This window comes from Anolis carolinensis, unplaced genomic scaffold, assembly GCF_035594765.1.
Source record: "Anolis carolinensis isolate JA03-04 unplaced genomic scaffold, rAnoCar3.1.pri scaffold_11, whole genome shotgun sequence".
Lineage (NCBI taxonomy): Eukaryota > Metazoa > Chordata > Lepidosauria > Squamata > Dactyloidae > Anolis > Anolis carolinensis.
In genome coordinates, this window is record NW_026943822.1 from 14,631,269 (window position 1) to 14,648,088 (window position 16,820).

The following is a 16,820-nucleotide window of genomic DNA, read 5'->3' on the forward strand; positions in this document are numbered from 1 at the left end:
AGGGCAAATAAGAACGACACTCAGAATATTACAGCATGCAGACAACTCTCAGCTTATACTCGGGTGAGGGTCCTGGTTGGCTTATATTTGGGTCAGCTTATACTTGAGAATATATGGTACATTTATTATTTTTCTTGATTATTGTTGCTACTATTACATTTATTTTACTCTATTTTTATTATTATTATTAATACATTTATTATTTCACTCTGATCTTACTATTATTATTATTGCATTATTTTACTCTATTTATTATTACTTTTATTATTTTCCTGTATTAATTATTATTATTATTACATGTATTATTTTACTCTATTATTATGAAAAGGATACATAAGCACCTTTACATTGAAGAAGATGAGAAAAATGATTTGATCAGAGTTGGACAGTCGTATCTTAAATTTATTTATTTTATTTATTTACAGTATTTATATTCCGCCCTTCTCACCCCGAAGGGGACTCAGGGCGGATTACAATGAACACATATATGGCAAACATTCGATGCCAACAGACAAACAACATATATAGACAGACACAGAGGCATTTAACATTTTTTTCCAGCTTCACGATTCCGGCCACAGGGGGAGCTGTTGCTTCACTGTCCACTAGTGGCTGTACTTCCTCATTCCTTTCCTCGTGTTTTGCTGGCAGTTTTATGATGTTGTAAATTAGTTAAATTAGCCTCCCGCATAAAGCAGACCTAAATTTCCCTAACTGACAGGTGCAACTGTCTTTCGGGGCTGCATAGGTCAACAGCAAGCCGGGCTATTTAATGGTCGGGGGCTTAACCCGACCCGGGCTTCGAACTCATGACCTCTCGGTCAGTAGTGATTTATTGCAGCTGGTTACTAGCCAGCTGCGCCACAGCCCCGCCCTCATAAATAAATTTGAGCTTGATGTAAATATTCAAAAACATTTAAACTACTGATGCCTCAATTAATGTAATTTTATTGGTATCTATTTTTATTTCTGAAATGTACCACCCTTGGCTTATACCGGAGTCAATGTTTTCCCAGTTTTTTTTTTTTTGTGGTAAAATTAAGTGCCTCGGCTTATATTCGGGTCGGCTTATACTCTAGTATATACGGTACTTAGAGATTGTTATTCAGGCTATATTTCAAAGAGAACCAGCTTTAGCTTTAATGCAGAACAAGTCGGTACAGATCTTGGGTATCACGGAGGAGGAGGAAATTGACTCTTTTTAATTTATTATTTCAAAATGTGAGTGATCAAGAGAGCTGTGGAATCTGGTGCCTCATGGGTTGCTTTGAATACCGTGTGCTTTGTTTGGGGTAAACGCAAGAAACTCTTCCGACTCCGCGACAGAAATGTCTGGGACTGGCCCTGCTTTCTGCGCATGATAATTAGATATGAGCATTACAATCGTTCTTGATAATGCATGCTAAATATCAATTTTATTTGCCTTTTTTGTCCACGTCTTTCCTGTTATTCACAGTAGTTATTTGCATTAGAAAATGTCTAAGCAAGTTATAATGAAGTAGAGTAGACTCATTAAAGTCTGCATAAAATGTGACAGATGACAAACAAATAAACAACCAGCATTAGAGTTCATTAATGCCCAGATTGTAAAAGCACACAAAGAGCACTTTCATCTCCACTCTTACTGATCTGCTGCCGTTTCTTGTTATTCCTATGCTATCGTGATCTTTTCTTTGATCATGAGCCCAAGAGCAGGGTCTATATTAGTTGCTTTGTTTCATGTGGACGAGAGCTATATTTAGACAGACACTTGAGAAGTATTAATCCACCACTCACTCCTTCAGGAGATATTTTATTAGGTTTTGGAGAAAGATAGAGGATCAAAGGTGTGGCATGTTTAAGACCCCTAATTTTCTTTTCTTGCATTAGTTTTGTTTTTAAGTAAAGCAAACTCTAGATTGTAACTCCCAGCATCCACCAGCCGGGAAGGGTAGTAGCCATTCCAGTTAAGGAATTCGGATAGTCCAAAAATGTTTTGAATAATATATGTATATAGTAAATAAGACAAATAACACAGAGACAATAATAAAGACTGTGTTGTTGTGAGTTTTCTGGGCTGTATGGTCATGTTCCAGAAGCATTTTCTCCCGATGTTTTGCCCACATCTATGGCAGGCATCCTCTGAGATTGTGAGGGCGAAATGTCAGGAGAGAATGCTTCTGGAACATGACCATACAGCCTGGAAAACTCACAACAACCCAGTGATCTATGGCAGGCATCCCCACAGGTTGTGAGGTTGTGAGGGTGAAATGTCAGGAGAGAATGCTTCTGGAACATGACCATACAGCTTGGAAAACTCACGACAACCCAGTGATCTATGGCAGGCATCCTCAGAGATTGTGAGGGCGAAATGTCAGGAGAGAATGCTTCTGGAACATGACCATACAGCTTGGAAAACTCACAACAACCCAGTGATCTATGGCAGGCATCCCCACAGGTTGTGAGGTTGTGAGGGTGAAATGTCAGGAGAGAATGCTTCTGGAACATGACCATACAGCTTGGAAAACTCACGACAACCCAGTGATCTATGGCAGGCATCCTCAGAGATTGTGAGGGCGAAATGTCAGGAGAGAATGCTTCTGGAACATGACCATACAGCTTGGAAAACTCACAACAACCCGGTGATCTATGACAGGCATCCCCACAGGTTGTGAGGGCGAAACGTCAGGAGGAAATGCTTCTGGAACATGGCCATACAGCCTGGAAAACTCACAACAACCCAGTGATCTATGGCAGGCATCCTCAAAGGTTGTGATGTTGTGAGGGCGAAACGTCAGGAGGAAATGCTTCTGGAACATGGACATACAGCCCAGAAAACTCACAACAACCCAGTGATCTATGGCAGGCATCCCCAGAGGTTGTGAGGGCGAAACGTCAGGAGAAAATGCTTATGGAGCATGGCCATACAGCCTGGAAAACTCACAACAACCCAGTGATCTATGGCAGGCATCCTCAAAGGTTGTGATGTTGTGAGGGCGAAACGTCAGGAGGAAATGCTTCTGTAACATGGCCATACAGCCCGGAAAACTCACAACAACCCAGTGATTTATGGCAGGCATCCCCAGAGGTTGTGAGGGCGAAACATCAGGAGGAAATGCTTCTGGAACATGGCCATACAACCTGGAAAACTCACAACAACCCAGTGATCTATGGCAGGCATCCTCAAAGGTTGTGATGTTGTGAGGGTGAAACGTCAGGATGAAATGCTTCTGGAACATGGACATACAGCCCAGAAAACTCACAACAACCCAGTGATCTATGGCAGGCATCCCCAGAGGTTGTGAGGGCGAAACATCAGGAGGAAATGCTTCTGGAACATGGCCATACAACCTGGAAAACTCACAACAACCCAGTGATCTATGGCAGGCATCCTCAAAGGTTGTGATGTTGTGAGGGCGAAACGTCAGGAGGAAATGCTTCTGGAACATGGACATACAGCCCAGAAAACTCACAACAACCCAGTGATCTATGGCAGGCATCCTCAGAGGTTGTGAGGGCGAAATGTCAGGAGAGAATGCTTCTGGAACATGACTATACAGCCTGGAAAACTCACAACAACCCAGTGATCTATGGCAGGCATCCTCAGAGGTTGTGAGGGCGAAACATCAGGAGGAAATGCTTCTGGAACATGACTATACAGCCTGGAAAACTCACAACAACCCAGTGATCTATGGCAGGCATCCTCAGAGGTTGTAAGGGCGAAACATCAGGAGGAAATGCTTCTGGAACATGACTATACAGCCTGGAAAACTCACAACAACCCAGTGATATATGGCAGGCATTCTCAGAGATTGTGAGGGCGAAACGTCAGGAGGAAATGCTTCTGGAACATGGCCATACAGCCTGGAAAACTCACAACAACCCAGTGATCTATGGCAGGCATCCTCAAAGGTTGTGATGTTGTGAGGGCGAAACGTCAGGAGGAAATGCTTCTGTAACATGGCCATACAGCCCGGAAAACTCACAACAACCCAGTGATCTATGGCAGGCATCCTCAGAGGTTGTGAGGGCGAAACATCAGGAGGAAATGCTTCTGGAACATGACTATACAGCCTGGAAAACTCACAACAACCCAGTGATCTATGGCAGGCATCCTCAGAGGTTGTAAGGGCGAAACGTCAGGAAGAAATGCTTCTGGAACATGGCCATACAGCCCGGAAAACTCACAACAACCCAGTGATTTATGGCAGGCATCCCCAGAGGTTGTGAGGGTGAAACGTCAGGAGGAAATGCTTCTGGAACATGGCCATACAGCCTGGAAAACTCACAACACCCCAGTGATCCCGGCCATGAAAGCCTTCGACAACACAATAATAAATATTGCTTTTTATTACTGCCTCTCTGGCATCGGTTTTATCAAATATCCTTTTCCTGGTGCAAAACAACCACGATTTTAACACATTCATACACACTCCTAGGCACTCATGTTCATGGCCAGATGCAAATGGCAACCAAAGTGTTTCCTTTCCAGATCGTGGCTTTGATATATACACTCCATGAGTCATTCCTCCTTTGCATTAATGCCTAGAACTGCGTCGTCCTTGTGATTAATTGTAGCATCTTCCCCAAATGGAGCGTCAACATCTTTGTGCTTCTTAACGTGGCACCCATCACCGCAACTGACTCATACAGGGCCAAACGTACACTGTGACGTGTGCGTGTCTTTGAAGTGGCATCCCTCCGTCTTGCTGTTTTGTGCCAGCATGACAATGACTGCTTTCTTCCTCTGAGATGACAGCAATGACATTTTGCTGACCGAGGCACTGTACAACAATCCACCCTGAACATACAGCCTTGTTGAGGATTTTGGGCTGTGTTAACGTATACTGAAAAGCATCAAGATGACCCAAAATGCAGACTGTGCAAGGAAGCTGACAAAACCATTGATCATATCCTCAGCTGCTGTAAGAAAATCGCGCAGACAGACTACAAACAGAGACACAACTATGTGGCCCAAATGATTCATTGGAACTTATGCCATCAAGTATCAGCAGTAAAGAACTAGTGGGATCACAAACCTGCAAAAGTATTGGAAAATGAGCACGCAAAGATACTGTGGGACTTCCGAATCCAGACTGACAAAGTTCTGGAACACAACACACCAGACATCACAGTTGTGGAAAATAAAAAGGTCTGGATCATTGATGTCGCCATCCCAGGTGACAGTCGCATTGACGAAAATCAACAAGAAAAACTCAGCCGCTATCAGGACCTCAAGACTGAACTTCAAAGACTCTGGCAGAAACCAGTGCAGGTGGTCCCGGTGGTGATCGGCACATTGGGTTCTGTGCCAAAAGATCTCAGCCGGCATTTGGAAACAACAGACATTGACAAAATTATGATCTGCCAACTGCAAAAGGCCACCCTACTGGGATCTGCACGCATCATCCGAAAATACATCACACAGTCCTAGGCACTTGGGAAGTGTTCGACTTGTGATTTTGTGAAACGAAATCCAGCATATCTATCTTGTTTGCTGTATCATAATAAAATAATAATAATAATAATAAATTTATTTTTATATCCCGCCCCATCCCCCAGAAGGGACTCGGGGCGGGTCACATGGGGCCAAGCCCAACAACATACAATAAAATACAACAGGATAAAATACACAATATAAAATACAATAATCTATCTATCTATAAAAGGGTAATGAAATTTCGGCCTAGGACAAAACAACAAAACTACACATCCCAGAAACACTAAACTTGGCAGCACAACCCCTCATCCATGCCTCTACGTTCATACAAAAAAAGAAAAGAAAAATAAAGTCCTAATTAGAGAGAGAGGAATAATTGTTTTTATCCAATTGCTGCCAGTTAGAAGGCTAAGCTCTGCCCACTTGGTCTCCTAGCAACCCACTCAGCCCAGGGGACAGACAGAGTCAGGCCTCACTTAGGCCTCTTCCACACTGCCTATAAAATACAGATTATCAGATTTTAACTGGATTATATGGCAGTGTAGACTCAAGGCCCTTCCACACAGCTATATAACCCATTTATAATCTTATATTATCTGCTTTGAACTGGATTATCTTGACTTCACACTGCCATGTGCTCTGCGTTTATGTGATGCATACAAGACTATATAAGTTTTGTTACTCTGTAGGATTTATTTTTGATGCAATGCCACACGTCTATGTTTTTGACTCTGCTGAATAAGAGTAAATTTATGTTTCCTCTTTCCTCTGTGTCTTTGATGGACTATGTTCCGCATAAACCGCAACAGGCTGCACTATTTATTATGTATTTACCCCATTTGTACCCCGCTTTTTTCCACCCTGGAGGGGACTCAACATGGCTTACACAGGCACTTGTTCAATGCCTTCCAAACACATATCAACATAAGTTTAAATTAAAATTCATACCATGACATTAAAACCTTACAATCAATGAAAATCGCGCCATCCAAAAATCATAGCCTAAAGCCGTTCCATAGTCAGTTGCATTTATTATTATTATGTTGAATGCCGTTGGAGAGCTTGGCACTGATTTGAGCATGTCTTTTGTAGCCCCAGTGCTAGCTTGACCTTGCCATCCAGAAGCATTCTCTCCTGACATTTCACCCACATCTGTGGCAGGCCTCCTCAGAGGTTGTAAGCTCTGTTGGAAACTAGGCAAGTGGGGTTTATATAGCTGTGATATGTCCAGAGTGAGGCAAGTGTGAATGGTGCAAATGGCCAGCTTGATTAGCATTGAATGACCTTGCAGATTCCAAGCCTGGCTGCTGCTTGCCTGAGGGAATCTTTTGTTGGGAGGTGTTAGCTGGCCTTGGTTGTTTCTTGTCTAGTTTCACTTGCCTAGTTTCCAACAGACCTCATAACCTCTGAGGATGCCTGCCATAGATGTGGGTGGAATTTCAGGAGAGAATGCTTCTGGAACATGGACACACAGCCCAGAAAACTCACAGTAACCCAGTTATTCCGTCCATGAAAGCCTTCGAGAACACATTGATCCACTAATTCACCATTAACGTTAAAGTAAGTACAAAATTGCAAAGGCACGTGCTTACCTTTTCAATCTTGATGCAAGAATTAATAGTGTCAAGGAAATCAGCTTTTTTTTCATTTGTAGGCACTTCTGTTAGTTCCTTTCCTATTAATTCTCCTTTTTGATAGCCCATCATTGTTTCAAATGCAGGGTTGACATACTGTGAAAGTAGAAAAGAAACATTCCAGTGAAACAAAAAAGCCAGTGTCTTTGTAACTCTTGAGTTAAATATAAAAAAACCCATCAAATTCTGTAGGTAAGCAGGTTTCTTTATAAGCACAAAGGCTATGCTACTAACTGTTCTCTACTTAAACCAGTAAGTGCTTATGATGAGTTCTTTTATTACAGATTAACAATGGAAAATATGCACCGAATCAATAAAACCAAGATTTTCATTACAGATAACCACACACACACACACAAATGTACAGTGGGGAAATAATGCTGTGAACTGGAACTAAGTTATACAAATCCACGAAAAAAAAATGAACAACTGACACTCATACAAATGAGCAGAACAAACCTGTATTACATGGTCTTCACTTGTAATCTCAATGGCTTCTTGACTTTTCTCCAGTGCTGTAAATATTGAATTACAAGCCCTGAAAACGAAAGGGAAACAAGAAGCAGACTCGTGAGACTTGGGCAAAAGGATCTTCAATGTAAATGTGTTTATGTATCCTTTTAATAATAACTAGCTGTGCCCAGCCACGCGTTGCTGTGGCGTTGTCTGGTGGTGTTGGTGAGAACTTGTTGAGGCTGGATGGCCATCTGTCAGGAGTGCTTGGATTGTGTCCTCCTGCGTGGTAGAAGGAAGTTGATCTGGATGATCCTTAGGGGTCACTCCAAACCTTAGGATTGTATGTTGTTGTTGTTGTTGTTGTTATTAGTAGTAGTAGTAGTATTGAGAGGCTGGGTGGTCATCTGTTGGGAGTGCTTGGATTGTGTCCTGCATGGCAGAATTGGGTTGGACTGGATGGCCTTTAGGGGTGTCTCCTAACTGTCTGATGCTATGATTCGATGTGTATTATTATTGTGCAGATATTGGATGGCCATCTGTGAGGAGTGGTTGGATTGTGTCCTCCTGCATGATATAAGGAAGTTGAACTGGATGATCCTTAGGGGTATCTGCTAACCTTAGGATTGTATTATTTATTATTATTATTATTATTATTATTATTATTATTATTATTATTATTACTACTACTACTGAGAGGCTGGGTGGCCATCTGTTGGGCTGAGTAGGTTGCTAGGAGACCAGGTGGGCGGAGCTTAGCTTTCTAACTGGCAGCAATTGGATAAAAACAATTCTTCCTCTCCCTCTAATTAGGACTTTATTTTTCTTTTCTTTTTGTTGTATGAACGTAGAGGCATGGATGAAGGGTTGTGTTGCCAAGTTTAGTGTTTCTGGGATGTGTAGTTTTGTTGTTTTGTTCTAGGCCGAAATTTCATTACCCTTTTATATATATAGATAGAGTAAAATAATACATGTAATAATAATAATAATAATAACAATAATAATAATAATAATAATAATAATAATAAATACAGGAAATTAATACATGTAATAATAAATAGAGTAAAATAAATAAAATAATAATAAGATCAGAGTGAAATAATAAATCTATTATTAATAACAATAAAAATAGAGTAAAATAAATGTAATAGTAGCAACAATAATAGAGAAAAATAATAAATGTAATAATACCAATAATAATAGAGAAAAAGAAAAAATGTACCATATATTCTCGAGTATAAGCTGACCCAAATATAAGCCAACCAGGACCCTCACCCGAGTATAAGCCGAGAGGGGCTTTTTCAGTCTTAAAAAAAGGGCTGAAAAACTAGGCTTATACTCGAGTATATACAGTATTCATTCTAGAGCTTCTAAATTTAATTGCAAAGTGAGATAGGCTTACCTTAATTTAAATTGTGTCTGTACTTCTCCAAATTCCAGCTGAATGAGTTCGTTGTAACAGGCCATGATATTAGAATTTTCTACATATCTCTATATTAATAAGGACACACACAAAATAAATAAAAAGTTAGAATGATTCTTTTGCCTATGTATCTCCCAACAACTGTAGGATTCAAAAATGTAAGAATTACTTGTGATGTGCTAATAGATTCCCCACCATTTAAACCACCATTTAAATCATGCCATTTAAACCACAAATAATTGTGTGCTAAAGTAATGTAAGCCGCCCCGAGTCCCTTCGGGGAGATGGGGTGGGGTATAAGAATAAAATTATTAAAATTATATTATTATAAAGTTAGACCAGTGGTTCCCAGCCTGTGGCCCGTGAACCACCAGTGGTCCCCAAGAACTAAAATATGTTCTGTGACCTCACTGTTACTACACCGTTGCAACAAGAGTAACTGGTCTCATGAAACCCTCTTAGTGCCAAGGCAATGGGGATGTCAGGAGGGGAGAGGCTGACTACCCACGGAAGACTCAACAAGCCTCCTGACTGCTGCTTCTCCTCCTCCTCTTCCCTCCCCGAGTGGAGCCATTCGATGTGATTCCTGGAAGCAGGGGCACCTTAGTATATTTGTTTTTAGGCCTGTTGACTATGCAGCTTCATGGCTACTCAATGCTATTCAAGCTTGCTAATTGCAACATCCACATTTGCTTCAAAGCAGTGGTTCTCAACCTGTGGTTCATGGACCACCAGTGGTCCCCAAAAACTAAAATATGATCCGCAATCTCATCGTTACTACACCATTGCGATGAGAGCGACTGGTTTTGTGAAACCCTCTTATAGTGCCGAGGCAATGGGGATGTGGCTAACTATCCATGAAAGCCAGGCACGACAACAAGCCTCCTGACTGCTGCCTCTCCTCCTCCTCCCTCCCTCCCTCCCTCTAAGCGGCTCCGTTCTATTTGGCAACCGGAAATGAAGGTGCCTTGGTGTCTTCGTTTTTAGGCCTGTTCCTGGGGTTATTTGGGGTGCTGAGTCAGAAAATTGCATTGGATAGACCACATCAGCTCTAGATCAGGGGTTCTCAAACTTTTAAAGCAGAGGGCCGGTCCACAATCCTTCAGACTGTTGAGGGGCCGAATTATCATTTGGGGGAAAAAAAACGAACCAATTCCTATGCACACTGCACTTATCTTATATGTAGTGCAAAACAACAACAATAACAATGAAAGAACAATACAATATTTAAAAATGAAAATAATTTTAACCAACATAAACCTATGAGGATTTCAATAGGAAGTGTGGGCCTGCTTCTGGCCAATGAGATAGTCAGGTTAATTAGGATTGTTGTTGTTGTGTGTCTTCAAGTCATTTCAGACTTTGGGCGAGCCTAAGTCCAAAATTATTTATTCATTTACTACATTTACTTACTACATTTATATCCCACCCTTCTCACCCCGAAGGGAACTCAGAGCAGCTGTATGTACATACAATATATTATATTATTAGCATAGCACAATATTTGCATTATATATTACTATATTGAACTATACCACTATACTGTAATATTATATGTAATATATAACATATAATTAATATTATTATATGATATTATTGTTAGTATTGTATTGTATAAAATGATAATATTATTATCAGTATTATATGTATATACAATATATTATATTATTAAAACGGATATAAAAATATTATATTATAAATGAGGGCGAGGGCCAGGTAAATTACCTTGGACGGACGCATCTGGCCCCTGGGCCTTAGTTTGGGGACCCCTGCTCTAGATTATTAAATACGTTTTTTTGCAGGCGAGCAGATGGCGACTACTGGATGGCATATTTATTTATTTATTTATTTACAGTATTTATATTCCACCCTTCTCACCCCGAAGGGGACTCAGGGCGGATTACAATGAACACATATATGGCAAACATTCAATGCCAACAGACAAACAACATACATTAGACAGACTCAGAGGCATTTTTAACATTTTTCCAGCTTCATGATTCCGGCCACAGGGGGAGCTGTTGCAGAAACTAGAGCTGATGTGATCTATCCAATGCAATTTTCTGAATCTAAAGTTGAGCAAAAACAGTTTCAAAACCCTTTTGGTATTAATGTTGAAAAGTGGTCCCTGGTCAAAAAAAGGTTGGGAACCACTGAGTTAGACAGATGAAGTTTACTAAATAGTGGTATGGAATGTCACAGCACTGCTATCAGTCTTGCTATCTCCCAGATTCTGAGACTAGTAAAAAGATCGAAATAAATAAATATACTTACTCTTGTGAAGCCAGCAGAAAGGAAGGGTAATATTGAGGATTCTTCACGATCTGCATGTCTTGATAACAGAAAAGGAAGAATCGCAAGATGGCACAGATTAATATCAACATCACCATCACCATCACAATTAAAATATATCTCTACAACCCTCTTGAACAAACCCACTGTGACTTAAACCACCAACATCACCACCTTAAAACAGGACAAAAACAACACAATAGTAAGACATGAGATGAAAAACGGCTCTACCTCAGTTAGTCATATTGACACGCACTGGGGTGGAAAGAATATTTGAAAATATTCAGATTATTTGATCCTGGGCTGATGATAATCCTTGCACTTCAAAATGCATTCTTTGGGAAAGGAAACATCAATTTCTGTGCAGAAATGCTATTTTAGGGTAGACTGTGTTTTTTTCCTACACAGAACCTAAAGGAAGCACCGACTCCCTCTTTTTTCTTCAATAAACTAATTTGCTTCAGATTATCAATAAAATGATTTTGAAATTCTATATGTAGCAGCCACACCCTTCGAACTCAGTAGCTACACTGCCAACTAACATTTGCATGGATTTTTTTTTAAAATCATAGGGGACAAACCATTATTTCAGGATTACAGGGTTGTTGCAATCATGGACTTTGCATTCATTTATTATTTTACTTGGGAACATTATGATATTTCTCATTTACCTTCGCACGACACCGATAATAACAGTGTTTTCGGACGGCTTTGTTGTTCTAATGGACCTAGAAAGAAAAAAAAAGAAATGAAAATAAGTTAATAAGTGCGGCAATGTCCTTGAAAAATCAATTAAAAAATCAGACTCCTAACAATATATTAAATCAAGCAAACAAACACAAGATTCAACACATTTTCTTGGCATTATGGATATTGGGAATTATAGTATAAAATGCTATGTTTTCCAAACTCAAACACAATCTAGAGCCAGCTTGTCCAATGGCCAGGAATACTGAGTGCTGAAGTCCAAAATACGTGGAAAGACACAAGTTTTGCACTCGATACTATCTATATATATAAAAGAGTGATGGAATCAGGGCACCGGACAAAACAACAAAACTACAGGCCCCCCCAACCTCAAAATTTGACAACACAACCCATCATCCACGCCTCTAGGTTGATACAACAAAAAGAAAAGAAAAATAAAGTCCTAATTAGAGGGAAAGGAATAATTGTTTTTATCCAATTGCTGCTAGTTAGAGGGCTAAGCTCCACCCACTTGGTCTCCCAGAAACCCACTCAGCCCAGGGGACAGGCAGAGTTAGGCCTCAGGCCTCTTCCACACTGCCTATAAGATACAGATTATTTGATTTTAACTAGATTATATGGCAGTGTAGACTCAAGGCCCTTCCACACAGCTATATTACCCATTTATAATCTTACTAGCTGTGCCCGGCCACGCGTTGCTGTGGCGTTGTCCGGTGGTGTTGGTGAGAACTTGTTGAGGTAGTGGTGGTATTGAATGTCTGTTGTAGGGTCTATGTCCCTGTGTAGTAGTGTATAGTTTTTATACATTGTCCATGTGTTGTGAATGCTTGGATTGTGTCCTGCTGCATAGTAGAAAGGGTTGGGCTGGATGGCCCTTAGGGGTCTCTCCAAACTCTTGGATTCTATGCTTCTATTATTATTATTATCATCATCATCATCATCATCATCATCATCATCATCATCATCATTATTATGTAGAGGCTGGATGGCCATCTGTCAGGAGTGCTTGGATTGTGTCCTCCTGCATGGTAGAAGGAATACCACCACTACCTCAACAATTTCTCACCAACACCACCAGACAATGCCACAGCAACGCGTGGCCGGGCACAGCTAGTACTATCTATAGAGTTTATGGTATTGTTGGACCTGAAGTCCTTCATTTCAATAGGATTTGCTATGGTTTCAGATATATATTCTCTGTGGATATGGGAATCGTACAGTTCCTTCCTTCCTTTGCAATGGTCCAAGTATGGTATGAAACCTAGGGATCTTTAAAAAACATATAAATAATTCTATAACTTAGACCAGGTGTAGATAACCCCACGTTCTCCAGATGTTTTGGACTACAACTCCCATATTCTGAGTTTAGTTCCTTTCTAGATGGGGCTAGTGAATATTGTATTTGAGAACATTCAGAAGGTGGATGTGAAGACTCACCTGCATAGTGCTTCTGCATCAAAGTGTTTTGAATGTCGGTGATCAATAATGATGATTTCATGGTGTTTCTCCAGAAAGCACTCAACAGCAGATTCAGGTGTCTTTGCAATGTTACACCGAAATCCTGCTTTCTCACAAGCCCAGCAGAATCCATTGCTCTGGTTGTCTTCTTTGGCAAAGACTAAAAGTACCTAGACCAAGGAAAAATAAAATATAAAGTATTATAAATTAAATCAAGAGGTAGGTACAGAGACATATAGGTTTATTCACAACTGTAAGCATTTGCAGATCTCTAGAATTAGCTATGTGCAGGCCTAAACAACACCCTAAAGGGCCATGGCTATACCAAAGTAGGTTAAACCGCTATCTACAAAAGATCTTGCCAACTGGAAGGCTGAGTTTTCAAGCCATGGGCAGGGTGAGCTCCCGTTGTCAGCCCAGCTTTTGCCCACCTAGCAGTTCGAGGGGAGAGGGTGTTGTCGTTCTATCTCCCTGCCGAAGAGCTTTTGTTCATAACTTCCTCATTTTTTGATCGAAACACTGGCATTTCCTTATGTGTGCAGTAATACCTCCTCACTTTTAAGCAGTCCCTATTTATCTACTCACATTTTGCTTTCAAACCGCTAGGTAGGCAGAAACTGGACTAAAGGTCAGGAGCTCACCCTGACCCAGGCTTTGAACTGTCAACCTCTCGACTGACAAAATTTATTGCAGCTGGTAGTGTTGTGACTCAGCTAGAGTCTCAGAGTGACTCTGATGGGGATTATGAGATTTAGGTTCAAGACGATGGGATTCAGGTTCAAGATGACTCTGATGGGAATTATGGGATTCAGGTTCAGAGTGTTCCTGCTGTGGAAGATGAGGAACAGGGAGGCTTTCCCACAGCAGGGAATGGTGTTGATGATACTGAAGCTAGCCAGGTGCAAATTGAGTCAGGAAGGGAGGAGGACAGCTCTCAGGCTGATAGCATGCAGACAGACACTAATGCTAACAAGCTAGCTGGCCTTGATGAAACAGAATCTTTAGATCGAGCTGGCCTGTTGGAATTCAGGATTCACAGGAGTGCTAGAATAGCAAACAAGAGGGAGGTCAGAGGCCAAAGAAATGCTTTCATGCTATGCAAAGGGTATTAAAACGGTGTGCTGAGAGAGACACCTTTGTCAAAGCAACTTCTCGCTCAAATCACAAAGCAAGCTCTTGCTTTTCTGGATTATCTTGCAGCCTTGTGTGTACATGTTCATGGGACTTTTATGCTTTATGTTTCTTGGATTATCCTTTAAAGCCTTGTTTTGCAACTATCTTTTGGAACTTACATTTGCTTTTTAAGAACTATTTATTTTCTATTTCCTATTAAACTACAAAAGATTTCAACCTGTTGTACAGCCTGGTGTATTTAGCAAGGTGAAGCTATCCTGAGGTGCGACAGGTGGTTTATCATACTGTGCTAAATCCCTGCCCTATTATTATTATTATTATTATTATTATTATTATTATTATTATTATTACAGTAGAGTCTCACTTATCTAAACTAAACGGGCCAGCAGAAGCTTGGATAAGTGAATATCTTGGATAATAAGGAGGGATTAAGGAAAAGCCTATTAAACATCACATTAGGTTATGATTTTACAAATTAAGTACCAAAACATCATGTTTTACAACAAATTTGACAGAAAAAAACAGTTCAATACACAGTAATATTATGTTGTAATAACTGTATTTATGAATGTAGCACCAAAATATCATGATATATTGAAAACATTGACTACAAAAATGGCTTGGATAATCCAGAAACTTGGATAAGCGAGGCTTGGATAAGTGAGACTCTACTGTATCTTTTGGAACTTACATTTGCTTTTTAAGAACTATTTATTTCCTATTTCCTATTAAACTACAAAAGACTTCAACCTGTTGTACAGCCTGGTGTATTTAGCAAGGTGAAGCTATCCTAAGGTGCGACAGGTGGTTTAACATACTGTGCTAAATCCCTGTCCTATTATTATTATTATTATTATTATTATTATTATTATTATTAAGGTTTATTTATACCCCATGTTATCATTGCCGAAGAAGACTTAAAGCAGCTTACAATCAAAAGTATGACCGCACAATTTAAAACATTAAAACACAATTAAAAAGAATAGTATTAAAAATTCACAGTTAAAATTCATTAAAACATATTCCAATCAAAAAATAATCAAAGTATGTTTTGGTGTTTATTCCCACATAAATCTGAACAGGCTGGATTCCAGATAGCTTTTATTAATCTTGAGTAGGCCCAACAAGTCTATATATATAAAAGAGTGATGGCATCATGGCGACCCACAAAACAACAAAACTACAGGCCCCCCAACCTCGAAATTTGACAACACAACCCATCATCCACGGCTCTAGGTTGATACAACAAAAAGAAAAGAAAAATAAAGTCCTAATTAGAGGGAGAGGAATAATTGCCTTTATCCAATTGCTGCCAGTTAGAAGGTTAAGCTCCTCCAACTTGGTTTCCTAGCAACCCAATAAAAAATAATTAAAAACACTAAAAATAATTAAAAACACTAAAAAATTAATACAATAAAATACCATAATAACAGAAAATAACTAAAAATAATACAAGAAAATAATAAAATATAATAAATAAAAAGATAACTTACAATAAAATTAATTAAAAAATACAAATAATGTCAAATAAAAATTACACAACAATTTTTAACCAATACCACCACCACTTTGCCACAGCAACGCATGGCCGGGCACAGCTAGTGGCTTAATATTTTCAGTGCTTGATTATTTAGTACACTTTTGATCAATAATTCAACCACAAAGGAGTTTTGGAGGTGAATTTTGCTATATTATTTCAAGGGAGCTTCATCCCCTGTCTTTTTTGAGTGGGAGGGTTGACCCTATCCAGCCCTTCCTCCGTGTACTGCGATCCTTGGATTTGAAACACCTATAATCTGTGTTGGATTTTTGGAACATCTTATGTCCAGTTAAAACAGCTGCTAGACATAATAGACAATGCTGGGCTAGATAATGAGATGGACAAATTTCAGAGTGAAATATCACTATCTTCTTCCCCTGAAGATGTTGACGTAGGAATATATACAGCTATAACTCCCATCTATCCACTATTTTCCCTTAGTAACATTCAGCATCCAGCCACAACCTTGCAATACTTCTTTGCTTTCGTTAATACCTCTAGGCAATTCCAGACATTCCAACAGCGCTTACCCTTTGGATTAGGATTGTTGGAATGTATGCCAAGAAATATCTCCATTTGCACCTAGTGCATGGAGGAGAGACGTTGGAGAAAGACTTATTGGAAGCTTGGCTTCCATTTATAGCCATCGGCAGCCAAGATGACAAAACTCTTTGTTAAAGCTAACACACATGACATATGTGTTGCACTTTTAAGCTCTAGTTAGTTAGGTTACTCAGTGACAAATCAATAGAGGAAGAG

At 39.8% G+C, this 16,820-nt stretch overlaps 1 protein-coding gene across 2 annotated transcripts in view; it reads right to left on the bottom strand.

Annotated features, from left to right (window-relative positions):
* pde8a (phosphodiesterase 8A) overlaps nt 1-16,820 on the bottom strand; it is a 161,996-nt gene that overhangs the window by 34,586 nt on the left and 110,590 nt on the right. For both annotated transcript variants that reach the window (XM_062963228.1, XM_062963227.1), the window contains exons 3-8: nt 13,367-13,557; nt 11,893-11,949; nt 11,204-11,261; nt 8,909-8,997; nt 7,513-7,591; nt 7,012-7,149 (exon numbers count right to left, since the gene is read on the bottom strand). In XM_062963228.1, the coding sequence (XP_062819298.1) occupies nt 7,012-7,149; nt 7,513-7,591; nt 8,909-8,997; nt 11,204-11,261; nt 11,893-11,949; nt 13,367-13,557 (612 nt within the window). The remainder of the gene's footprint in view (nt 1-7,011; nt 7,150-7,512; nt 7,592-8,908; nt 8,998-11,203; nt 11,262-11,892; nt 11,950-13,366; nt 13,558-16,820) is intronic.